General features: G+C 37.7%; 1 protein-coding gene across 1 annotated transcript; it reads right to left on the bottom strand.

The window, feature by feature from the left end:
* Positions 1-220: 220 nt before the first annotated feature.
* LOC122071638 (subtilisin-like protease SBT2.2) lies at positions 221-18,702 on the bottom strand. Its single transcript, XM_042636017.1, has 10 exons — positions 17,927-18,702; positions 16,435-16,588; positions 12,947-13,344; positions 12,065-12,160; positions 9,752-9,824; positions 8,774-9,056; positions 6,598-6,929; positions 5,502-5,772; positions 4,620-4,901; positions 221-797 (listed from the first exon to the last, which is right to left on the bottom strand). Exons 1-10 carry the CDS (start codon positions 18,136-18,138, stop codon positions 373-375), a joined length of 2,526 nt encoding a protein of 841 aa, XP_042491951.1. The 5' UTR covers positions 18,139-18,702; the 3' UTR covers positions 221-372.
* Positions 18,703-27,418: the final 8,716 nt, after the last annotated feature.

The following is a 27,418-nucleotide window of genomic DNA, read 5'->3' as shown; positions in this document are numbered from 1 at the left end:
GAAGTGTTTGGAGAAGCAATGACCAAAGATGTCTAATTTTCACTTCAAGTGAAAGCAATTATAGTTTATTAGAATTATGTATCGACGATGTAATAATTCAGTTTAGAACATCCAATAATCATGAGTCACACAACCAATCTTATCCAATCTACTTGGTGACAATGAAGGCAAAAGTGGGAGGATTTAACGAAATTGAGGGAAAATTCTTGACAGGTTAATACAAATAAAAGTAGCAGTATAACTTGTAGACTTATTAATCACTGTATGTACATATCAAAAAGATTTGTTGACATTTACAAGATAATAAATAAAAAAATGGGTCAACAACACAAAAGGCCAATCAAGAAAAAAGTTATCACCAGTATGGAATCATCAGCTGTTAGTGATGTTGTTGGATGAGATTTTCAAGATCACAGATAATGGTATATTGACGACGTGGCCTTCATTGCCGAAGAGCCCAATCCTTCCAAAGCTGGCAGTAGAACTATTGATTGTAGCATTAAAGAGAACTGTCAAAACCTGTCTCTGCCCACTTGCAATGAAGAAGTGACTGGGAATCACTGCAACCGATACTCCATAGGGAGCAAACCAACCAACACTATATGACTCATTGCCAGCAACATTAGTAACTATCCTCTGGATTGTTTTTGACTGGTTTAGCTTTGCTATTGTAATAGAAGGCAAGTTCAAGTCGGTGCCATTCATGTTAGAAATTCCACAACTTTGGCCAGTATAGTTCAGAACAACAGGGGCCGACCCATTAATGCCACAAAGGAATGAAAAGAAGTCATCAAAACCTACAACAAACCCACATGTGTAATCTAAGTCAGCTGAGCTGATATCAAATAAAATATTATAGTGTCAATAATAAAAGCAAATGGCATAATTTTTCCAAGTTCTGCATTTTGCAGTACAATGTGTAAAACTAAATTCTATCATAAAAATGGTTCAGCCCAACATAGCCTAGTTAAAGCTTGGTAAAGGCTGCCAAGGACCTTAAAAAGTATTTCACCAGTGTTCTATAGAAACATCAGTTTACAAATGAATAAATTAAGGAATACACAAGACAGAAATGGACGGAACAAAAAAGAAAGAAAAAGCGGAAAATTGTTGGGGATCGCATTGGAAAACTCTAGAAAACCTTGGACGACTTCATATATCAGTAAAGCCTCCCCTACTATAGCTTAAAATTTTTGGTTTGATATCTACCATGGTATAAGAGCCATCAGGCCCACTATGTTGATAAAATACTTACGTACGGTCACCCAAAAGAGGGGCAACACATAAGGAGTGTCGGGAATAATCTCACATTGGAAAACTCTAGGACCTTGATATACCAATTGAACTCCCACTTAATAGCTTAAGCTTTTGAGTTGGATACTTCAACAGAAATCAAATTGACAGTTCATCCTCTCTTATCATAATGCCCTTGTAGTACAACTACTGCAGAGTTCATCCTCAGAAGTTTATACATATCAATATGTACGAATTATGTACAAAAATAACGAAATCTTTTAGCAATATAACTAATATAACGAGTGCATACATATTCCTATGGGCAAGAGAACTCTGCCGGTCTGGCATAGGAAACTCCAGACCCGCAGGGAAATGGGGGAGGGGGGGGGGCGGCAAGAGCTTCTTCAACGCACAGCGCGAAGGAGCAGATAGGTCTTTTCACCCCTGCACCAGTCTGGGCGTTTACTGCACCAGACTGGCACGGTTCTTTTTCCCTATTCATATAGTCCTCTAGCAACCCTCACACAAAAGATGTAGAAGCTAAGCACACATTGAAATCCTTAGCTGAAACATTCTCATGAAGATTAATCAAGGAATTGTGACATAGATAATGGAATTGTACAGATAATACAGTGAACATAAATGTTCTATCAGTATATTGAAACATAGCATAGTAGATACGATTCAGCAATGGCATGAAATTCTATGTTATACTAGAACAGTGATAGAAAATAGTATATCCTGCGCCCAGCGGGTGGTTTTTGTCTTTGCAAATTACTACGGTTATGGGTCTACTATACTGGCTGAAATCTGAACTATCCATTATGTATTGAGCATGCTGTGCAACTTCAGATCACTGGTTTATCAGTTGAATAGGATTCTTTTGTCATGGTTATGGGTTTAGTTCTTTTTTTAGAGTGATTATAAGATACTAGTCTCTGGGTTAAAAGTAAGGACAGAATTTCTTTTTATTTTCTGATTTTTGATAAAAATATGGATTAAAGATCCGCACGCAGACAGATTGTGGATTCTTTTGCATGCCAATATTAACAAGGTGGGGTCCACATGTTTTCTCTCTCCTTAAAACCTCGTATTTACAATTCAAAACCCAGCCCCCTCCACCCAAATTAGTAAATGGGCACTGGAAGGAATCCTGGAGTTTCAGGCTCAAAAAAAAAAAAATTCTTGATTGAGCGGAAGCTCACCGGGACTTGATACTAGTAGATATTGTACAAACTTACAACTTATAACACTAATTCATCAAGGTCCGCTCAGGATACTGATAAAATAATATCTTCTGCAACAACATTATAAGACCTCGTTTGCAATAGTAATCAAATGATAGTGTACAGATAGTTACAGAAGGGACTTCAAGTGATTTCAGGATACTATTTGATGACATCAGCTCGCATTAGGTATCCTACCAAATTCTAGGCTCCATTCAGTTAAGAAAAAAAAGAGAGAAAATATTCTTTGGTCAAGTAAATGAAATGAATTATAAATATATACATATATATATATATATATTTAAAAGAAATTTCTTAGTGGGATGTTTGGACTGGAAGTGAAGTTGATATAAAATGCCATGAAAAACATGTGAGGCCAACAACACAGAGAAATTAGGAGTTTAAAATTTTTTTAACTGTATTTCTACAAACGTCATTTTAGGTAAAATATTACCCAAGAATAAAAATTCATTTGGCTCCTCCCACTAAAAATTGCATTACATCCAAACACATGGAAATTAAACTTTGATTTAAAATGTGTTTTGATAACTTCAATTTTTTGGCTGATTTTCAACACACACTTTCTTTCACTTAATTTCAAATTATTTTGTAACAATGAAACACTTCACTTCACGTTCCGGGGCCTAAATTTCCAGTGGTAAAGTAAAATGAGACAAATGAATAAAAGTAAACATAAACAGCCAAAGAGGAATGAAATCACCAAACTTTTCATTAAAAATCAATTTCTATGGGTTGGTTATAATACAAAATTTGGGTGCCCTAGTTGTCTTTCTTGTTGGATAACATTTTACCTAAAATAGCTATTATCTAAAGACAATAGAAAAAATTTACTCCCACTCCTACTCTCCCTATGTTGTGGTTCCCACATGTTTCTCATACCACTTTACATCAACTTTACTTCCAACCAAACACCCATTTGAAAATCTTCTTTTATATTTTCTTTTTCATTTCTCTTTACTTCACTTTACCAATGCATATTTTATTTGTACTTTTCACTTCGAACAAAATATATCCGTTGTGCTTGTATTGTTTCCCATCTGTCCATGAAATATTATGGATACCCACATCAATAGCCCAAAGTCACACCCATCATCAGTATGGATATTTTAGGCCAATTTCCATACCATAGAAAATAATTTTATTAATGACAAGGAAGTCAAGATCAAGTAAGACTGTCACTATCAATGAGCTATTTGTGAATATGCACCATGCAGAGCAGAAATATTGACTGAAAAGAGTGTCCCCTCTAGAGTTAAATTTGTAAGAGACAATAGATACAGCTTGAGGGTGATGCACTTAAGATTGTTCCAATGGGCCAATTGGGCCTTAAGACTTTATTTTGGCCCATGATTGGGAGCTCTATAAACCTTGGGGGCTTCTTAATTTTGGGTTTATTGATGTAATAAGCCTCTTTTATTTCCCATATTGCGGTCTTAATCCTATACTTGGGATTGAGTATTTGGATAAAATTATGTAGGGTCCATTAGTTGTTAGTTGGTAGATTATAACAACTTATTTTTATTGTAAAAGTGGGCTGGGTTTGGACATTATAAATGGTCTTTTTTGTTTTTCTTGTTCAATAAAGTTGTTAAGATGGATTAGGAAATCCAAGTCAACCAACAACTAGAATAGTTTTCCTTTTGGTTGATTTCTTTTGTTAATTGATTTCCTTTTGGTTGTTAACCGCAGGTTAGATTTTTTTTTTCCCTCTCTGTTCTCCTTTATAAATGCATGCAATGGTTAACAGCCTCACATGATGTAATTAAACAGAAGAAAATTACATAGCTAATGAGTTGCGATTGTTGTCTCTTCTCACTCCTCTCTCTTGTCTTCCTCATTATCTCTCTTCCCACCACCTGCAGATCCATCTTTTCAATCTGGCACAAGGGTGACTGGTCCAATCCAAATAAGGTTTTCTGCAAGAAACTACAAGGGTGCAACCACTTCAGCATGGTTGTCTGACCCTTGACCCATTACATATACCAGACAAGGGTCAATAAGCCAGCAGATGAATCCAGAGTGGTGGGGCCCATCGTGTGACAATGATTCCTTAGTATCCATATTTATAATATATTAGCAAATAATGATTCTAGAATCTCCATAGGTATCTATTTTAAGCAAATAACAAAAACTTACTGGCATCAAGAATCAGACCAGGGTCCAGAGAAGCATTTGCATTGACAAAGCCACTGCCCATGTCAAAGGGAGTTGCTGGAGATTGGTTCAAATCCGGATTGCTGTAAGCACGCTGGGCCATTATGGGACCAGCAGTCCTGTCATAGAGAGAAGCTGTTGTTGAGAGTGCAGAACCAATGGCTGAAGGACTAAAACTCGAAAACTTCTGCTTGATTAATGCAGCAACCCCAGCAACATGAGGAGCAGCCATACTCGTCCCAGACATCATTGCAAAACTCTCTCCTGGAGGTTGATGTAAATAATTATAAGATGACACAAGGATAATAGGGAAAACATAATCAGTTTATATCTTTCAGACTATATGGTTACAAATAATTGGCAGCTCCAGTTACTTGAAGAATAAGAACTGGGATCCATTTTTCAAACAAGGTGGCTCCAACCGAATCATCCAGTGATATTAAGAGCCATTCAACGAATATGCTCTACCCTTGTTCAAATATAGCCATTAGCCAAACACATACTGAGCTGAAAAACCTATTCCTCCTATTCCTTAGATCAAGAAAACTAAAACAATTGAAGAATAAGTTTTGATCCTTAAATAGAAATTATAGATCTAGTTTTTCCACCCCCTCCTTCATTCTTTCTCTAATGCCTATAAGAGAAGGTGGAGCAAAAATCAGTCATTGAATGGCTCGATCTCCATGAACAGAAGTTGAACTGGGTTATCAGAAATTAAGCAAGATTCAGTTTAATAAATGTGTGACATAGCATACTGCCTGCATAAAATCAATCAAATTTCAACAAAATCATGGATACAAAAGAAACTCCTGAAAAAAAAAGGGGCACAGCAGAACTACGGACTGCAAGCTTATGCATGTTTACCTTGGAATTCAACAGAATCGGTCCCCAAAGAACTCCAAGCAGCCCATATGAAATTTCCAGGAGCCACCAAGTTAGGTTTCAATATGTCTGCATCATCAAGAAAACTGTCTTCTGGGTCTGGTCCTCTTGCAGAATAATACATAACCTTTGGTGCAGAGTTGTTGTAGTTTGCTTTCAGTCCCCCTAAAATGCTTGCTACAGCCCCAAATTTAACAATGTTTTTTGAAGATCCATCTCTCTCCAAGGAAGAATTGTAATATTGAAGCAAAATCTGCACAAGAAAAAACCAAGGCATTACTAAAGATTAAAGAGGAAAAAAAGGAAGCATTCATCTCAGAAAGCAAAGATAATTACTTTGCTGCTACTAGCCAAACCTATGTTTACTTATCAAAAATATTCAAATTCTAATAAAGTGAATTTGTCAGAGACAACAATACCAATTAATGAAATACTTAACATCCACATAAATATCTATTTACTAAGATATTAGGACCCAAAACTAGAAAATACTCAAAACATGAAGGATCATAGGTAATATTATGTTGTGTAAAGGCACACAATTAATATGGAAGAGAAACAAAGGGAAAGCTTCCAAATACTCCAGAATCTATGGGATCATTCTTATTCAGGATTTATAGGCAGGCACGCCCATATAGAATGGCTGAATGGGTACCTATTCCTGTCACATGGCAGGTCAAATGATACTGAAATTGTGGGCAGGCATACTCAAGGTTCCCTTCCATTCTCACATGTCAAGTTTCAGCCAAAATGGAATTGCCTAAGTGGAAAAACAAATCATTACAAAATCCCAAACTATAACGAGGGTTCATGCACTATGAAGAGGATGCATGGACATACACATGGTAGTGTGCCAGCTCAATCCAGACAATTCTTCAGATATCCAGTGCCAGAATTGCCACATCAGTTGTAGAAAAACCAGGTATGTCTACCCGTATATACACATACACTCTGATATGGGTGTGCCCATCCATAAAACCTTTTGCCATTTTGAATAGTTCACTCCCAAACTTAAGTCCCGAAAAATACAAAGAATGGGAAAAGTAGGCATCCAAAATAGTACAAAATTACAACAAACCTTGGAATCTTCAGTGGATGGAATTATCACGCCCGGAATATCCATTGGAGTTGGATTAATCTGAAAACCAATAACATAAGGATCCATATAGAATACAACACCTGCTGCACTGAGGTTCTTGCTTGTCTGCAGGGCTTGTTTGATGGATGAGAGCCCAAGCACAAAGCGGATCGAGTAGCTACAGATCAAGAGATTTCCCTGAATAAGATCCTGATTCAAGCTGCTGGGATCTTGGCATTCACCCACATACATATTATCCACATCTGTCGTGCCATTGCTCAAAACATGAAGTGCAGAAACCAGTGTATACATTTTACCTTCCTCTGTTCCCGCTGAAGATTAATAAAATTTCAGTATATATTTCCATGCATAGGATTAAAAGGGAGGGAGGGGAGTACAGAGGACAAAAGCACAATGCAGGCATCAGAAGTAATATTTAATGGAGCCTGCCAGTCTGCCACACAGAATGAACCTTCTGTACGAAAAATCATCATTTTGATGACCATAACCAGCCAATGTTATAGTTTACTGTTTTACCATGTCCACCCCTTACAACCAAAATAAAAGCAACACTATTTTCATCTCAAGTCGATTCAGTTTCAAGAAGAAAATACTAGCATGAACCCATTGATTTGTAGTTTCAATCTTTATAGCATATGCGCCACATGTTTCGTGGATTCCAACAAGTACAATTACTGTATAATGGAAATCAAATAATTTATGCACTTCTTTATTAATCCTACTATTTCTCAGTTTTCGAAATAATGCATTACCATCATATAAGAGTTACAAGAGAACTCTGCTCTCTTTATAACTTGTCAATTACCTGAACCATATGTATCAGTTTTCATATCCAGCTGCCAAGGCAATGAGATGACAAAATACTTGTAACACTAGTAGTAAGCCATCATAAAAGAGTAAATGCATTTTTTTAGGAGAGGGATTCCAGCACAGACAATGCCAGAAGGCAGAAGCCATTCCAACACATTGTCCATAACAGCTACAAAATACTTGTAACACTAGTAGTAAGCCATCATATAAGAGTCAATGCATTTTTCTTAGGAGAGGGTTTCCAGCACAGACAATGAGAGAAGGCAGAAGCCATTCCAACACATTTGTCCATAATAGCCAAATGGCTGTTCAGTTAGCACTCAAATTAAGTGGACATGTTTTTTATGCATTTGCTTGTCATGGATAATTCTCCATCCAATTTGATTTTGGCATGTGTTGATGTAATGACCTGAAATTACTTCAAAATTTAATTTTGTTTGAAGAAAATGGAGTTCTTGACCATTAGAAGAACAATGAGAAAAACCCCATAAATGGTGAGCCATATAGTTGAGATGGACCACTAACTCTGACATGCAGCCTATCTAGGGGATTCCACATCTACCTAACAAACAAAATGATAATCCAACCATCAATCCATGTGTGGCAGAAATAGGGACTGTGACACGAATCGTTTTCCTTTTATTTTAAATAAAATAAGGAAAAGCATTCCTGCATGCCTGTTGTAGGAACCTTTCCACAGGCCCTAATAATTTGCCATGTGAACTTATTCATCCAAAAAAATTTTGCTATGTGAACAAAATGTTTGCCATCATGAATTTTGGATAGAAATCCCAACTCAAACGAAATGGAGAAACCTCACCGTTACACCGAGGTAAGTAAAATAGGAACAAGGGTAAGGCTGCATACATTCCGATCCTCCCCAAACCCCACAGTGGCAGGAGCCTTATGCTGGGTACGCCACTTTTTTAAGAAATTCTGTGGATAAAGATATCAAATTTGGTGGCCCATCTCAACCGTATAGACCATTATGTATAAGGTTTTCCCCTTGTTTTCTCCACAGCCCCTCTTATTCAAATAATCCCACTAGGGCCACCACTTCAAAAAAAATTAGAATTGTAACAACATGCGAAGGTCAGATTGGTATGAATAGGTGTTCCCACTGAATTTGGGTGCAAACCACATGGCAGTTAAAGTGAGCATGTGAGAAAGGGTACGTACCCATAGCAGCGCTCTAGGAACTGCACCAACTAACAATAATAGCCGTATACTGAACCAAACAGTAAAATTGTTCTACAGGCATCTCATGTTCAATACAAAAGAAATATTTTGATAATTTTTAGGCCAGGTCTCAAGCAGTCTGAATAAGGCTTAATTGGCTACTTACGTGCAAGTCCAGCTCCAGAAATGGTGATGTTATTGCCAAGGACTAGGGAATTATTGTAAAACCTGTCATGAGTGGCAGCACCAACAGTAAATATCCATGGACTGAATGAAGCTATGCTCTTGGGTGAGGGTCCAGTGTTTCCTGCTGCTTGTACAACAAACATTCCAGCCTTAACTGCCGAAAGTAAGGCCATGTCTATGGGATTAAAAAATGTTGCAATCCCAGGAGGACGCCTATTTGGAGTGATTGAAAGGCTTATAATATCCACTCCATCTTGAGCTGCCTGTGAATCGAATCAAGTTTTTAGATCCATCTGTCATATGCAAATTCTTTTCAGAAGATAAGCAGACATTTAAAGATAAGAATCTTTGCATCCAACAAAAGGCACAGGATGCCCATCTTCCTTGATTGTGCTTGCTGTGCACAAAGCACAAATGTAGCTTGGAACTTGGAACTTACCATCTCATATTCATTTAATGCATCCTACCATGGTGAATTTCCAGGCTTTACAGCTTTTTATTTTGGGTCTCTCAAACTGTTCACTGTATATCTTCTTACAAAAGGGAGTAAATGAAGTGACTAGGGAAATCCAAATAAGTGAATTTTTAACATCACAATACTAGAGGGACCCACCATTTGTTAGAGGATGAAACTCAGGATGGTTTTCCGGCACCCCAACCAATCACAGTTTTGGATTGCCTTGGTCAAGTTTTCACAGGTCTGAAGCTGTAGACACGCCTAATTTCTTAACCAGGAAGAAATGTAAGTTCAGTCACAGTTTGGTAGCCATGCCCATCCTTTAAACAGTCGTAAATGCTTCTTTCAGTTGAAGATATACATTCTATATATATATATATATATATAAGATATTTTATATCCATATGTTCACATCATATATGATGATGTATTGAAAAACCAACGCTGTATACTATTTGAAAACATTTACGTAACTGTTATAGAGATCAGTTTACTATTTACCTGGTCAATGGCAGCAACAACATCTGCAGCAAAGCCTCCGAAACTCTTGTATAATGCCTTGTAGACAGCAATACTGAAGCAGATAGACAGTAAATACATCAAAACCTCAAAAATTATAAACACATATATATCTACTTTGAACCTGTACTACTGAAAATGAAACTGTAACAGGTCCTATAGGCCAAGTAGATAAAACATGCAAGTCAAATGCTACAGATATTTATAGGATTTAATCGCGATCCTTTATTAAAATCAAAACATGCACTGATGTACGACCAGCTATGATGTATGGGGAAGAATGTTGGGCAGTTAAGAAGTGTCATATAGATAAGCTATGTGTAGCAGAGATGAGGCTGTTAAGATGGATGTGTGGCAAAACTAAGAAGGATGAAGTAAGGAATGAATACATTATAGCTGATTTTGAATTTTCCTCAATCAATGATAAGCTTTGAAAAATTCGTTTGAGGTGGTATGACCATGTTCAACAGATGCCTGAGGATGTTCCTGTAAGGAGTTGTGATCAGATAGATTTAGATTGAATGAGCTAAAAGAATTAGGGGCAGGCCTAAAATGACAATAGGAGAAGTAGTGAGGAATGACGAGCATCATCTAGGTATTGTCTCAAGTATGACTTCAGATAGAGTCGTTTGGAGGGCAAGGATGAATGGATCCATGTAGCCGACCCCATTAAGTTGGGATAAGGCCGAGTTTTTTGTTCTTGTTGTTGTAACAGGGATCCTTTATCCAGCAATTACCAAACTTATCCGATGCTAAACATATTCCCCCCTTTTTTTTTGTTAGTTTTGCATAAGATTAAATAACAAATCAAGGGTGCTGAATAACAGGACTTTACTCAAAATACTTATAATTATGGAAGGAAAAAAAAAAAAGGTAAAACTCTCTTTTCTTTGCTTGATATAAATGAATTAATCAGGAGTCGAGGGGGAAGGGAAACCAAGGGATAAGGACAATAACAGGTGCGCAAAGAAGAAAAGTGGGGGGGGGGGGGGGGACATGCTGTGCTCTCCTCTCCCCACATCATCCAAATTGGTCCAAAAATCAGCATAGAAGACACCTGAAGTCCAAAAAATGTATATAGTCTTTGATGCACACAGGGAGAAAGAGAGAGAGAGAGAGAGAGAGAGCAGGGGGAAGAGAAGTATCTGACTTCTGTTGAAGCAACTGCAACTCCAGAGAAGAGATACACAGCATGAACAAAATAAGTAAATAATGGGGTAAAAACATTCTTTTATTTAACATGTGGAAGCAAGGGACTAGATGGAACATGACTGTTATTAATGGGATTCCCCCAGTCTTACATGGCCATTATGGTGGAGGGAGAATTGTAGGTAGGAGAGGTAAGCAAGTGGATTATCTGAGTGTTACTTGACTATTGCTTGTCAAATCCCAACAAGCTCTCCTCACTAATCATTTTTTAGTATTGTTTTCCATCACTTCATTGTGAAGAAAAAAAAAAGAATGAAAAATAAAATAAGGGTTGGATTCTGATATTTGCTAATGCCTGAGAACAAGAGTAAAATACCAGGGGGGCAGCAACATGGAAAGTAAACTATTCTTTTTGATAAGTTAGCTTTGCTAAGTCTACAAAGCAAACTAGGTGCTGTTATCAGAAAAAAAAAAAAAAAATACACACATATATAAAAATAGTTAGCATATGGTGTTATATATAACATTGTCAAGTTTCCAAGTCCTGCAGTCAATTCTTTCATTATATGTATGTTAACCATTGAATTAATGTCCACCCCGCATGGATGGATCATTGTCCAAATTTTCATTAATAGGATGGTCCTAATCCCGACCACAAACCTTAGATTCTTTCACCTGCTAAGAGTAAGATCCAGATCTAATAATCATCTCATTTCACAGGACTGTTGGTGCTTAACTATGGGGTTAACAGTTACATTTATAGTACAGTGCTACAGATTAAACTTCTACCTTCAAAAGTTCCGAAAGAAGAATAAACCAACTGTCCACCATTAGAGATGCATCTCAACTACCCGTCAAGAATTCATTTGACTGAAGGCAATCCATTCATTGACCTTAAACCATAACTGTCTCTTATCTTACTATTTGATCTAAAAATATATATATTATAAACTAAAATTGAAGTACTTTTTTAGGGGGGGAGAAGGGGTGAAGTCAAAGAAAAATCGAAGCATGCATTTGATAAAGAAATTAGAAAAGTATCCCAGCATAGCGGTTTTTCGAAACTAAAAGGGTTTTTATCAACTACATTGTACATCCGCTGCTCCTAGCATACTACGAGAAATTTAAAAGGAATGAATTAATTACTGTGCACGAGGAGCCATTCCACTTGCATTCCCAAAGTGATGCCCAGCTACAATGACAGGTATCCCATGATTCCCAGCTGCAATAGAAGCTGTGTGCCTGTGTTTCAAGAGTAGAATTGTAAGTTTTCATATGTAAGTTTGCCCAAACCTATGACATAAAATTTTTTACATGGAGGAAGAACCTTCAATACAAGGATAATAAATGGAGGCTAAATATATATGAGTAGATAAACTCATCGGGAAACAAGCTCAATTTAGGCCAACACACTGAATTCAGGCTATGCCAAGATGAAGCCTGAACCTGCTGAAATTCAGTAGGGCAAAGATCTAGGAGCAGGTGAAGCCCATCCAGTCCAATCAGCCATGGGCTGCCAGCCCAGCTTACATCCCCAGGAGACAGCTGGTAGATAAAAAGGATGCAAATGGGAACATTTTGTCTCCCTTATCTTTATTCATATGATTTATGTATAAAGGAAACTAAAAAATATAATAAATTTTCCTAAATGTAACCATGGAGAGATTCGGTCTATAATCCCTTCACTACGAACAACATAATTTATATTCAATGTTAAGATGGAATGTACAATCTCCAATGTTCAAAATAAAGATGTTAGACCACCCCCCTCCCCCCGCAAAAAAAAAAAAAAAGGTCCGACAATGTTTTCAAAAAAAAAAGATCAACAAGTGAAATCTTGAGTTTATTCAATATTTACTTAAAGAGGAAAAAAATCCCAAGTTTGTTGTCATACAAGATTCAAAATGGATGGACAGAAATTACAAACTTCTCATGAAGAGAGCATACTCAACACTGCAATTTTTCAACCAAAACTATAATGAATTTAAAATGTTATCAGGGAATGAGGAATGAAAGAAAATTACTCACGTGCCATGCCCATCACCATCAAATGGTGAAGCATAATCCTGAGTAGCATTGAATATTCCCCTGGTGATAGCAGATGCCGCAAAATGACGGGCCCCAATAAGCTTCCTATTGCAGGACCCGGAAGGGAAATCCCTAGTAACTTCACAAATACCAGAAAAGTGTGGTGGAACAGGATAAGCATTTTCAGAGTAGTCATCAGAGAAGCTGGGGTGCGTTGGATCAATGCCAGTATCAATAAATCCAATCACTATCCCCTCCCCCGCAAGTCCAGGTCCACCATCTTGGACCCACGCACCTCGAGGCAGACCCAGAAATTCTGGAGTGTGGGTAGTAGCAGTTCTGACTGAGAAATCCAACAACACATTTGCCACTTCGCGTCTCCTCGAGAGTTTCTCAGCCTTTGACATTCACCAAGATGACAGGTATAAAACTTAAGCTAAAACAAATCAAATGAGGAAACCACTACTAAATTAAAAGCGACAGGTAAAGCATACGCAACAAAGATGTCAGAAATGGAATGCATATGCCTATGTTACCCATATGCCACATGATGAGTGCAAATCATGTCAGATACTTCTAGTATCAATGTAAAAGTAAAACTAAGGGGTGGCAATTTCCGAGACAACCCACCAACCCAGCACAAACACAAAACAAAATTTCAGGGTTAGGATCCAGGGATATTTAATGCGAAAGAAAATTGACACACAATAGAAAATGATTGATAAATGAGTTGTGTTAGGGTTGAGGGAGCCTGACCCACTCAACCTGTTTGATACAGTAACTGATGCAGCAGGCAGAAGTTTCTAGAAGATTTCCCCTACACTTGGCCTTGATTTGGTTCTGCTTTGGTCTTGTATAGCAATAGTAAGTTTCTAGAAGATTTCCAGCAGCAGTAGATTGTGAATTAGATTGAGTTTCTATGTTTGTTTAGCAAATCAAATCTAGTTTTACTCCAGTATGGAAAGTCTGTTAGCATGTTAAAATTAGTTTTATTTTTTGTTATTGCCTAAGAATGGAAGGTTTGAACTTGTTGCACAAGTAAGGAGGTTGATCCCTGCTGTACATAAAGAGGTCAAAGCCCTCAGTTGTATGCAGAATTCTTAGTTAATGCAATTAGCCATTGCTAGCTATATTCCTGCATGGATTCACAGTGGAATGAATTGATTCTCCTTCAGGCTGATTGAGTGGATTCCCTAGGCCTTTAAGTGGGTCCGAACTACTCTGTTTTACTGTGATCCTTCAATCTCTATTCTGCTATTGCCAATTCCAACAGATCAGTATTTGTCAGCCGTCAAACAGGTTAGGTACTCCCTACCTTTATTCACAGTGGAAGGAGTTGATTCTCCTTGGGGCTGACTGGGTGGATTCCCTAAGCCTTTGGTCCAAACTACTCTGTTTTACTGTGATCCTTCAACCTCTATTCTGCTATTGCCAATTCCTACAGATCAGTATGCATTAGCCATCAAACAGGTTAGCTACTTCCTACTTTTACACACCTTGCGGATCTCTGTTTTTATGCTATTTTTCTGGAATCTGCAACAATACATATAGCTCTACTGATCCTGGTCTGTTAGCCCTAGAACTTCACCCACCAACCATGTTCGTCCACTCCTCTTACACCAATCCGTAAAACCTACTTGCACTACTTACTACCCTACACTGTTCTGGCCATAGCATTCAGTGACCCCCATCAGACCCTGCCACCAGAAGCTTCAGCTAGAATTGAGATTTCAGCCATCAAACCATTCCACCAGAACCTTCCCTTGTCCAGAGTTTCAGTCCAAACCAAGCTCTAATTTGTGAAGATCAATTTTCCCTCATTGAGCCTTGATTCTACCCTAGTTTCAGATCTGTTTGATTCCCTGTCTCTGTACTGTTCAGCCTTTACAGTTTATTTCCATTAACCAACTTCTGTTTAGATTCCTAAAGCCTGGGTTTAAAACCAATTCGGGGCTCTTTTAACTACTTGCATTTGAGACTAAACTATAATTAGGTTTAGAGTTTCCTCAATGCCACCACTAACTTTTTACCAGTAGGAACTAAAGACACAAAATAATGTATATATTAAACCAAAATATTGATGAATATGTAGCCAGGATTTTTTATTTATAAATTTCTCTTCGTTAGGTTTGGATTTTAAGTCCTTTCTTGTGACTTTGTAACGAAGTTTCGGCGCTAATTCACTAGCATGAGTCAACAAGAACACAACCCACTAATAAATGGGCAGAGTGTTAGGTAGGAATACTTTGACATGATCAGGAAACATGTCACATTGGGGTTTTAGAAATTTTGACACAACATGATTTGACATTAAATTCTGAATCCAGCATAACTGTCTGTTCATTAGTTGTCTAGCTGAACCTGGCGAACCAACCCAAATGGTAAAGTTACGCTCCTTCAATGAACTAACATTGATAACCACCACAGTCAACAAAGTTAATATCTAAAATTTGTTCACTGATAAAAAATAGGGAAAATTACTTGGACACCTCTTGTACTGTGGCCAGATTGCTAGACATTGCAAAAGTTTAAAAAGTTTACTTGAACCACCCTTGCATTTAAGATTTATTACAACTAGCCCTTGTCCGTTAGTCAAGTCATCGTTTAGTGATGACGCCATGGATGGGGAAAATCCTAAATGCCCAAACTACCCTTTAAGGGTAGTGAATAGACCCTAATACCCATTAACTAAAACAAGGGAAGATGCCTTCCCTTTCATCCCTTGTTAAGGATGTCTTCAACCTCTAAACACGAAACCAAAAGCGGAAGGATAGGGCTTGCTTGCGATGTGGAGATAACTCCTTCCACTCTGATCGATTCTGCCAAAGATTACAGATGAAGCATCGCACATCATACTCTATCGATTCCAACAAGAAGCAATTGCAGACATCAACTGAACATAGAGTATTAAATCCCTAAAATCAGACTTGGCCGCTCACAGTGGGTTGTTGCCTGTAAGATTTGTTAATGCATGGAAGAAAGGAGAGATATTGAAGAAGGTTTTGGAAGAAAGGGAGGAGCTTGTTGTTTTTCCTGTACAACCCAAATCAACCTAACCTATAATACCTTAGAGCTGAATATGGTGAAGGAATTGAGATGGAAGATTGGAAGATGGGTCAAAGGGGAATCCCTCCATGCAATACTTAAATCGATTTGGGTTTTTTAAGGTTAATACCTTTAAAAAGTAAGTTGATCATTTTAACTTCACACGTTTTAGTTTAATAACTCATAAGGGTAAAATGGTCTTTTTATTCAACCACTAATAGTAGACTAGCACTATCAGGTTTCATGGGGCTACAAGTAATATTTTCAAACTTTAAGCGTTTCAAGCAATCTAGCCATAGTACAGGGGGTGTTTAAGTAATTTTCCATAAAATCTGGTTTTAAATTCAACCAAAGGTTTAAGGCCTACTCCATATAATGAGTTAATGTAGTCAAACTAAACCAGTAAAAGAAGAAATATGAAAATAAAATCATAGGTAACATACCTGCTGAGGGGTTACAAGCACAGCAAACCCATTAATCAAGTAGTGGTAACTATACAACTTTAAATAGTTCTCACCCCGTAACACCTTCTTCAATAGGGAATCATGTACATGATTCAAATAAGAAGCATATATTCGATCAGACCTTGAAATATTCCTGCACTTTTTCAAAAAGGAAATCAGCATAGCCTAATTTCTTCAGAAAACAATCAGATCTTAAGAGAATCTGCAAAACTCTCCTAGAAATATCTTTTACGAGAAAGAGAAAAAAAAGGCCATGCCCCAACAGAAAACTTTCATGAACAGAATTCCAACACCAACCCAATATTGAATCATTTACACTGATTAAGCTGATCATCTCCAATGAAAGATGGATGAAGAGAACAATGTGTCGCATGTGTGTGTTTGCTAGAGAGAGAAAGAGAGAACATCGATATGTTGTACACTTACCAGGTACCTTCTAACCTCTATAAGACAAGTTTCAACTAAGAAGAAACTGGTAAAAGGAGCTTTGCATAAATATAGACTTAATACACTTAAATAGAGAGGATAAAGAAGAGAAAGAAGCAGCATAAATCCTGCACACAAGGTACTGCAGTAGTTGTTAAGGGGGAGAAAATTAAAATAAAAAGCAGTAGAAACAAGGGTTTTCTCCATCAATTCAAACTTCTTAACCCGCAGAAACAGAAGAGGCTAACCCAATAGTCAAAACCTACGTAAACCATATTGCTACAATTTTACAAGAGTCAATTCTCTCAATCAGCTGCCACAAAAGTAACGGACGAAACATAAATATAAGAGAACGGGAACCCACGAATCAGACCCAGATGCGATCATGAAATCTTTCAGCAAATAATTTTTATTACAAAAACTCAACAAAAATTGTTAGATTGATAGCTTTTGAAGGGGGGAAAACTCAGTCAGGATTTACAAGTGGTATTGAAAACGAAAATCTCACTGCTACGTGGACACGCTCAAAAAGGAAAAAAGGATGAAAGGGAATTTTTGAAGAATCATTAAACACCAATTTACAATGTTTAAATTTTATTACGGGCGGAAAAAAAGGCTGGAGAAGTTCATACTAAAAAGGGAAAAAGAAATTCACAGAACAGGACATGGAGAGGGAGAAGAACATAAAATGACTTGAACGAATTTACAAGTGGAATTGAAGCTCAAAGTATAACACAGTTATAGATTAAGGTGAAGTCAGACAACATTATTAAGGACGAAAAGGACAAAAACCCAATATGAACACCCTAATTTATAATGTTTGAACAATACAGTGAAGATAAAACCAGGTTTAACATTCAATTTAGGTAAAGAATTAAAAGAACCAAAAAAAAAAACAACAGTAAGACAGACTATTACTTTGCAGTTTACACTGGTGAGTGCTTGGAGCTGAATGATGAGTAGGAAACAACCCCACTCACCATTACTAACACCACTCGGAAGTGAAAAAGTTGTTCATTTAAAGAATAAAGTGAAGTAAGTTTACCTTGGTTTGTGCAGTCTCTTCAGTCGTTCTGTGCTTCCATATCGAGAACCAATATTCTCCAATCCCACCTCATTGCTGTAATGAACTGCAGGAGCTTGTATTAAAGTAACAATATAAACTGCTGTGACTATTTCCTCCTGAGACCGAACCCTAATACACAACCCCAAGCAAAGAACCACCATTGAATGCACCAAACAATAAAGGCCACCCATTTCATAAAGCACAGTAAAAACAAGAACTTGGAGACCAAGAAAGGAAGTGGTACAAATACACCGAAAACTCCTCAACAAAAGCTCTTCTTCCCCATTGAAGCACCAATATTTTTCTTATTTTCTATATCCTTTTTTCTCTCAAGTGCCCACTGGTAAGATTTTAGCATAGAAGGAAAACCCACTGAAAACCACAACAGATTTATGAAAAATACTGCAAAACCCAACAATCCCACATAATGAGAAGCAGAACCAAATACAGAATGGTAGGCTTCTGTGACAGTGAGAGACCCTTTACTGCAACTTTAAAATGAGCAGATGAAGAGAATGGGACACCACCCCCCTCTGCTATCCAGACACAGTAGAGAAAGGAGACTACAAAACCCATCAACCCTCCATAATGAGGAGCACATTTGGGTTTCTCTGTGAAAGACCTTTTGAGCTCTCAAAAGATAAAAGCTGAAGAGAGTGAGAATCTGCTACTTTCTCGTTTACTGTGATACTGATATGTTTATTTCAAAGGAGAGAGACGGAGAATGGTGAACGTTTGCCCTGCTTTGTTTTTATTGCTACTCTAAGAGTATAGTGTTAGGTGTCTTGTAGTGGCAGTTGCAGAAGAAAACCAAAACAGATCAAAAATGACAAAAATACAACAAATGAAAAAGAGATGGAGACTATGGGCTGATGGGTGTTTTGGGAAATGACGAAAGGATTGATGGGTCAGCCGTCAGCCTACTTTTGTGGATGTCGACTGTTCCCAACGTTCTAAAATTTTTTTTGGTAATTCGTTCTAAAATGCTTTAATAAAGGGCAGTGGTGAGTCTGGTGCCATGAGAGATGAGAGCTTCTAGCCTTCTGGCCAAAAAAAACACTTGCGGGAGCAAAAAGGTCTGTTCTTGGTATTTTCTTATCTTTTCTTGTTTGACTACCTTTGTACATGAAACATAGAGAGAGAAAGTGGTGGACCGGTGGTTATGCCCAGAAAAAGAAGGGAGAGTGGTGGGTGGGGGGTCTTGTGGGACGGTGGTGTGTTGAGCACTCTATGGAAGTGCACATGCAAAAGCTTTAGAATCGCACATGCAAAAGCTTTAGAATCGATGGAAAGATAGGGTTCCTCTATGTTTTGTTGGGAATTTCCCAATCTTTCTTTTGCTCATTCTTCACAAGCTTAAGTGCCTAGTGGCCCTGATCATAATTCAACGGAATCCAACAGTATATTTTATGGGCTACTTTTTGGGGTATAGGGCCAGTAATCTAAAACCTGGTCAATGTTGAATCGGCTATCGGATCAAGCCCTAATTTGACCCTTATGATACTCTCAAACTTTCAGACCTTGAATATCAAAATAGGCAAATAGGTATGGCAAAAGTTTCCTCCTTATCATCTCAGGGTCTTAAAATATTCTTTAGTGAAGTTAATAACACTCTCCATTGTTGTGTTCTCTTATTTATCTGTAAGTGACGGTAAAAAAAAAATCCATTTCACCATCATTTAAGCCTTTAAGGTATAATCAAATTGGGGTAATTGGGGATATTTGTCAAATTGAAGGGTTTTATTTTTTCCAAAGGTTTCAGCATAGTGTGCAGCGAAGCACTGCTCATTGGTAGTCAGGTCTTGGATGTTATCCCTGCCACTGAGCACTGACCCATTCGTAACGGCTATGACTGGTTGTAGTTAGGTCATGAGTTCAATAACCTTGGCAGTTGACTGACTAATAGATATGGCAAAACTACTATCATACACCTTTTTACAATCCTAAATTTTCAAAATTCTATTTTGTTATTTAGTGAGCTTCATTTGAGCTCAAGTTTGACATGTGAGCAAGGGACTTTGGGATCGATTCATATATCTATAAAAATTGGGCATCATCAATGTTAATATATTAAAAATATGTTGGTCCATATAAATCTCTTTCAGTGTGGGTTATGTAGGTTTTAAAGGCTCAATAGCTACATATAATGCTTTCCCAGTCCCCAACAGAAGGAAGGGCAAAAAAGAGTTTAGGGTGTATACACCACCAAGAGGTGCATGCATGATTCTTTGTCCGGAAAGTTTAGGGAAAATCTCTGACTAGCACCTGTTTTCCCAGATGACAAAATTAGATGGGGTTTGAAAATTTGTGTCAAGATAAATCCCAATGTACTCTACTCACATGTTAAACTTCAACCAAAAGGAATTGCTTACGTGACAAGATAAAAGATTGAATGATTAATGACCATAGAAAGGGTGCATAGACCACCATGAGGGTGCATTTGCTTGGGTGATTTATGATTGAATTTAAACTTAAAATTTGACATTTGACGAATCTAAATTACTTCTGAAGTATCCAATGTCGAAATGACTATATCATCTTTCTACATGACTCAATCAATGTGCTAAACCATATATAACTACTAAACAAGCTAGAATTTTTTATTTATTTTTTAATCAAAGAGAATTAAGAAACTCTTACAAACTCTAAGTCTATTAAAGATCTCCAATGTCACACCACTTCCAAAGTAAGAAGCAAAGCAATAACATCATGAACCAGGAAAGGCTGGGTCATGTCAATGCGCTCTCCTTAAGAATGTTTTTGCCCTCTTTCATGGGAAAGATCTTTACAATATGTCATCCGAGATGAAGCAGCCATTGAAAGGCCCTCTAGTTGATGTGCATTCAAACAACTAGGGCCCCAACGGTAGCACTCATCACATACAAAAATACTCACAAATCACAATAAAGAGAGAAAACTCAAAATATTCAAAGCTATCAAAAGAGAGGATTGAACAGAGTAAGAGAACAAGAAGATTTTAGAGGAGAGTGAATTTCATCCTCTATTAATAGAGGTGAAGTACCCATGGGTAGATATTCCCATAATAAATGGTAAAAGAGAGACGCCATGTTGCAAAGTCATGTCCTTATGTAGAAGTACACCACGGTATGGTTATGTCTTTACAACTCTTTGTAAACAAGTATGTAGATAACTCTTTATAGGTGGAATTACTATTCTAGAGGATGTCCACACATTGAGGTATTTCTAGAAGATGTCCATATGTAGGAGTATCTCTTCAAAGAGATATGTCTACCAACATCGAGGTATGTCTCTAAACCACCTATAAATATAAGAGGTAATTTGAATCTTTAAAAACATATTTTCAAATATTAAGATATCAATTTGGGAGAGGGATAGATATGCCGCCGGTGCACGTTAATCTAGCAGATAACACCAATGGAGGCACATGATGGGGTATTTTATAGAAATGATATATGGGTAGTTATTTCAAAAAGGGGAAGAGAGAGACACAATGGGTGCTAGCTTATAGTATACCTGTGGCATACCCAATTTTTTCCCAATTTATAAAGTAGCATAAAGTTTAATGATCAAACATGATGTACTTGAATGAGCATGTCTAACTAAAGAATTCACCATATGTCTCATTGGTAAAATTTCAGCCACAAGTTGGATGGAAAAAAATCGTCTGCAATTCCGATCTCGTACAATTCCGTGCAATACCACCTTCAGGAGGTGACACGTGTATTGATACCAATACAATGGTCCAGATCTGATTTAAATGCCTCTTCACTGATTTAATGTTTTATTAGTTGTACCAGATCTGGACCATTGTATTGGTATCAATACACGTGTCACCGCCTGAAGGTGGTATTACACGGAATTGTACGAGATTGGAATTGCAGACGATTTCAAATCCCAAGTTGGATAGAGGATATCACTCAATATAACAATTAGGGGATGGTTTTACTTCAGGGTTCAGATAGTACTATTGAGAGAGTATTGGGAACAGAAATGGGCATACCTAACCAATGCCTCTGGAAGCCTCAATGATCAGAATCTTATGTTGTATACTGGGAACAAGGATCAAGTATTGATATGTCAACAACCTAAAAAACTTCATACTATGGGGTGGTAAGCATTAATAAATAATAACTATACATGAAGTACTTTTCCTGCACCCATACTGCATGAAAATTTTCTCCCAACGTTATGTCATTTTTTTAATCTTTTTATATAAATTTACCTTCTATGTTAGTTTCAAAAAATTTCTAGACCGTCGGATAACCGTCATTGGGCCAAAACTATACCAATGAGATGGATGCAAAGTCTGCCATCACATGGCAATTGTGAAACGTAATATTTTTACTACACAAACTAGCGTCGAAGGATCTTTTTTTTTTATGTGCATATAAGGTCTTAATGGACTTGAACAAACCAAGTTAGGTCTTGTCCCACAATAATGTTTTGAGACTAAAAGCTATGGTGTCCCTAGATCTTTAAATGCAAGTAATTGTTAGTTAGCACGAATTAGTCTATTCAATTATTTTGTGTATAATTTTTTGTTCAAACGAACTAAACAATGTAGAGTAGTTGAATCAAATATTAATTCACCAAAGAAAATCCTAATTGTAACAGCCATGACAATGATCAATTAAGTTTCCTAATAAAACCAATTGCAGTAAATGAGTATAATATTTTTGGTAGTATCTAAAGACTACTTTTTTTTTCTTGGTAAATATCCAGTAGAGACGACTTGGTCTTCTCTTGCCATGAATTAGCAATGTAGTAGCATTTTAGTGCAAAAAATATCGATAAAAGGAAAAAAAAAAAATACAATATCAATCATTGGATTTATTTAGAGCAATTAGTTTGGATCAGCCACATTTCAAATTATTGACTTAAGATTCAATTAAATGCGTCACATATATGTCTTTTTTTTTTTTTTCTCTCTCTCTTTATTCATTTTGCATGCAACCTTCTGGAGAAGTGTTCCACCATCCATGGTGAAAGAAGAAACCACAAACTACACCCTATAAGCCAAAAGTTTGAAAATGTCTCTACACTCATTAACATCTACGAAGGAGGTATTCTTTTGCTGTGTGCGGGTAAATGAAAACTATCTCTCCACATTTTTTTTTTCACTTTTAAGTTTAAATACTTCATTTTATCATTTGACCAACTATAATTGGTTGAAACTTGTGAGTAGAGAATAAAATTGACGTAAATAACTGATCTGATCCCTTTATATCTCTAGCCAGAAATCAGAATTGCCACCCGTTCCTCCCGTGTGTAACCATCCCAATTCATCTCCCACCATCCAAGGATATGATCCCCGCAACAAAAAGTGGTCCCCAAACCCCATGACTGGTGTGAACTGAGACGAGATGGAGTGATTACCTGCTGGGGAGGGGAACCATCTAATCTCTTGCTTATGGAGCCTTAAACTGATAAGACACTCAAATTCTGACCGTTGCAACCAGAAAGGGACCTTTTTTTTTCTTTTATTTTTTGTTTGCATCATTGGGAGTATATGGTATGCCAACCCAGATGGGAGCGGAGGGAGTGAAAGTTGACAAGTGATCATCTCTTTAGATTGAGAAATCTCACATGTATCATAGGATGCCAAAATACAAAATCTAATGTTATGATGGTCCTCACTTCCACTGGACCAATTTGGATGGCTGGCCATGGAAGGGCCCCACCGGTCAAAGAGCCGTTTGAGCTCATTGGACAAGTGGATTGCGGTCCTTTTCTTCTTTTGGCCTTTTTCTTTGGATGGGAGGACATCGTGGGCCCACGGAAATTAACACATTCCTTTACCTTTTTTCCTGCAACAAGAAGTCTAAAGTCCTGACCACTTTTCGGGTAGACCCAAGTAAGCACCGGTTTATGTAGATCTCTCAATAAGATTAAAATACTCGACACCTAGTTTTGATCGAACCAAATTAGAGTTAATTTTGAAAAATTCCAATCCACAGGAACCAAGAAATAAAAAGATGGCCCATGAGAACCATAGGACACATGCGGGTGACAAAGAGGTGGAAAGAGTTGAACACATGACCCTGCCTCTTAAGCCAAGGTTCCTTGCCAATTGATCCACTCCTTGGGATTCCTTGAAAATAACAGGTTATCAGGTTGCTTTCAGAGTCTCAGACCATGTGATTTTACAAGGGAAAATTACTTAATTATCCATAATTTAGTTGTCTTTACAGAAATACCCAAGTTATGTTCTGTTCAACGGATTTATACAAAATAAGGTTATGTTTTACAAAAATGCCTAGAATTGTTTTCATCATATGCCTTCCATTGTATCCCTTAGAATTAGACATTTTTTTTTTTTTAGTAAGGCTTAGAATTGAACATTTTTACCCCTAACAAACTCATTCACCTAGATCAAAGATCAAAGAGGGTGGGATTGGGGCAGAGATAAAAAATGGGATGAACCTGAGTTATGAAACCAATGTTTTTTCTTTTGTACGAAAACACTTTTTTTTTTATTGGGACTTTGATGGTCTCCTCTAGGGGTGTCAATTCATGGCCCAACCCAACTGAACTGATCGGGGTCGACCGTTTATAGATCGGTCCAGACTGGACCGTTTATTAAACGTGTCGGGCTTGTGCCCGACCCGTTTATAAATGGTCGGTCTCGGTTTTACTACTTGGACCGTCGGGTGCCCGACCGAGACCGACCGAATAACACCTGACTGAGACCGGCCTATTATGCATCGACTTGGCCCGACCCTTTAATGATTGTAGAATACCTATTTTACCCCCCAAATTAAAGAATAAAAACTAAAAAATAAAGACATGTTCAAATTTTAAATAATGGTTATATTTGATATCATTTATTGATTGATCGTCATTTTTTGGGGCTTGCATGAGTAGGCCGGAATATAAGAGCACATTTTAAAGAGGGCCCATTTAAAAATCGAGTTAAAGTCCGTTTAACATTAAAAATGTCCGTAGCCCAGTTAAGGCCCGACTAAAGCCCGATTATAGCCCGAGGCCAACCAACAGAATATAAAGTGTACCATGCCCTCAATAACTAAGTCCAATTAGTTAAATGAACGGACACGGTGTAGCCTTTGAAAGTCTTCAAACCCGATTAAACCCGACCGAAACCAAACCAACCTGACCAATTGACACCCCTAGTCTCCTCTTCCTCTCTCTTTTATTCCTGTAATTATCGGCCTCACTTTTGGTGGCGAGATACCCTCAAAATCCAATAAAGACCGTGCCGACTACAACTTCATTGAGACGAGTAGAGAGGATGATGGACGGATGAGCGTTGGCGCTATAGGGACTAGAGGCGAGAACAAGAGGGGTGGTGAGACTGTTGGAGATGCACATCACGACATCTCTCACGTGCTTCTCTGTTGGCGAAGCAACTTCTCTTGTGATTCTGTGTTTTTTACTACTCCCATTGCTTGATACAAATTTTAAAGCAGTCTTTCTAATAAGAAAATATGAAAGAAATAAAGTACGGCTAGGGTATGAATTGGCTTTGGACCATCGTGTTAGGGTTTTGTGACAGTATTATTGGAGGGGATGGTGGTGGTTGCAGAGTTATTGGTGAGAATGGTGATGGTTCCGACCACAATGTTGTAGGCGATAGTATTGGAGGTGCTAGAAGACAATGACCCTGTAGTCAAGTTGATCGTAGAACACCATTGTGCATCGTAATGAAAAATGTAGACTTTGCAATCGATATACAAATTTACGGATTAGACCAGTTTCTGTCCTTGAAGGGCACATGGGTAGACCTCAGCTGGTCATGAGTCTCATGACCCATGTGCACAATGTTTTAATCGGATTTAGATCTTCTCTGGCAATGGGGGGATAGCGGATCACTGGATATAGAATCAATTTTCTCTCTCTTCATTTAATAGATTCTATATACACGGATCATGAGTGTACAAGAACATTCTCGTACGTGAACCTGATCTGTTCACAGCCAGGGGGTTGGTTGGAGAGAGATTAGTGAGGAGAGAGAAAGATACCAAATAGGAGAGAAAAAGAGAAATAAGATAGAGAAAACATAAGAGACACGAAACTCTGGCTGGTCCCTCTCCAGCCACCTGGCCCACCCCTGGCTCGAGAGGATCTGAATACATTCCAATTAGACTAGGCCTATTCTATGTTCTACCGATTTTTGTATCCCAATTCTAATAAAGGAATAAGATCGAATCAAACAAAATCGGGTGGATTGGATCGATATTAGCTGAGGCTTATCTGATTCTAGGGCGATCCCATATCGGTGGATCCATACTTTTTTTATTTTATTTTATTTTTTTAACCTGAATATTGTCTGGGCTCTCGGGGAAGCCCTTAAAATTTTATTAAATAAGAGAAACAAAATGACGACGAAACAAATGGGGAGACAGAGCCTGTTATACCCCAATCCATGAGATACAAATCACTTTGACACTCGCAGAACTTAAAAGTAAACTCTATAAAAGTGGAAAGAGCACATTCTAAATATTGGTAATCCCGCTTCATCTTCCCAAATTTTGTAATAATATTAGATGGAAAAGCATTATCATCATGGAAAACCGAATTTACAGTAGATTCACATGCAAAGTTGGTTAATCAATCCGCTACATGATTGCTTTCCAAAAATGAAAAGGAGATATGAGCTCCTAGGAATCGTAGAGGTTGATTACTTCCTGAAAAAAATACCAACAGTTCCACGAGGTACATGTTCTTTGAGATAAATCTCTTTTTTTTTTTTGGTAGAATTGAGAGATAAATCTCACTATCAGGGAGGAGTCAGAATTAATATAAAAATCAGAGAGACCCAAGTCCTTACACAATATCAAGTCTTCTCTAAGGGCTCTCACCACCCAATTTACACACACCCCATAAAATTTGGAGAAGGCTGTTAGAACATTTCCATTGTTATTTTTAATAATACCTCCCCACGACTAATACCTGAATTTCCCTTGTTTGCACCATTCACATTCGATTTAAAATAAAAATCGGGGGTTTTCTGTCCAATCAAGACCGATACAGACCAATTCAATCGGGATCGAGACCGATTCCGGTATCTTAAACCAAATACCCCAGCCCCCAAGACCCAATTCATGTGCACTTGGTAATTGGTATTCTCTTTATGGAAAAAAAAAAAAAATTCCCTGCTCTGTCACCAGCCATCGTCACCGGCAGTTCAAATCCTGAACTCACCAGTCACCACCAATTGTCTCCGCCACCGTATCTGGGCTACTCCGTCACCTTTTTCATCTTTACCCCCACCGTTTCGCTCTTATTTCGTTGTCTTCGGCGATTAATAACATCAGCTGCAGAAACCAGAGGTTCAGCTGTATTATTTATTTTTTAAACTGTTTATTGATCAAATTTGACCCCTATCTTCTCTGTTAGACCCAGTTATTTTACTCTTGAACTGTTGAGGGAAGAGAGGAAGAGAGATAAAGAGAGGAGAATGGATAGAGATTGGGGTTCGAATCTCGTGAGTGGAGGAGCAGTCTCCGCTGAAAATGAAGCGATCGACCG

The sequence above is a fragment of the Macadamia integrifolia genome, unplaced genomic scaffold, assembly GCF_013358625.1.
Source record: "Macadamia integrifolia cultivar HAES 741 unplaced genomic scaffold, SCU_Mint_v3 scaffold_3A, whole genome shotgun sequence".
In the NCBI taxonomy this organism is placed as follows: domain Eukaryota; kingdom Viridiplantae; phylum Streptophyta; class Magnoliopsida; order Proteales; family Proteaceae; genus Macadamia; species Macadamia integrifolia.
Note: the sequence above shows the minus strand (reverse complement) of the source record. Positions and strands in the feature narration are given on the sequence as shown.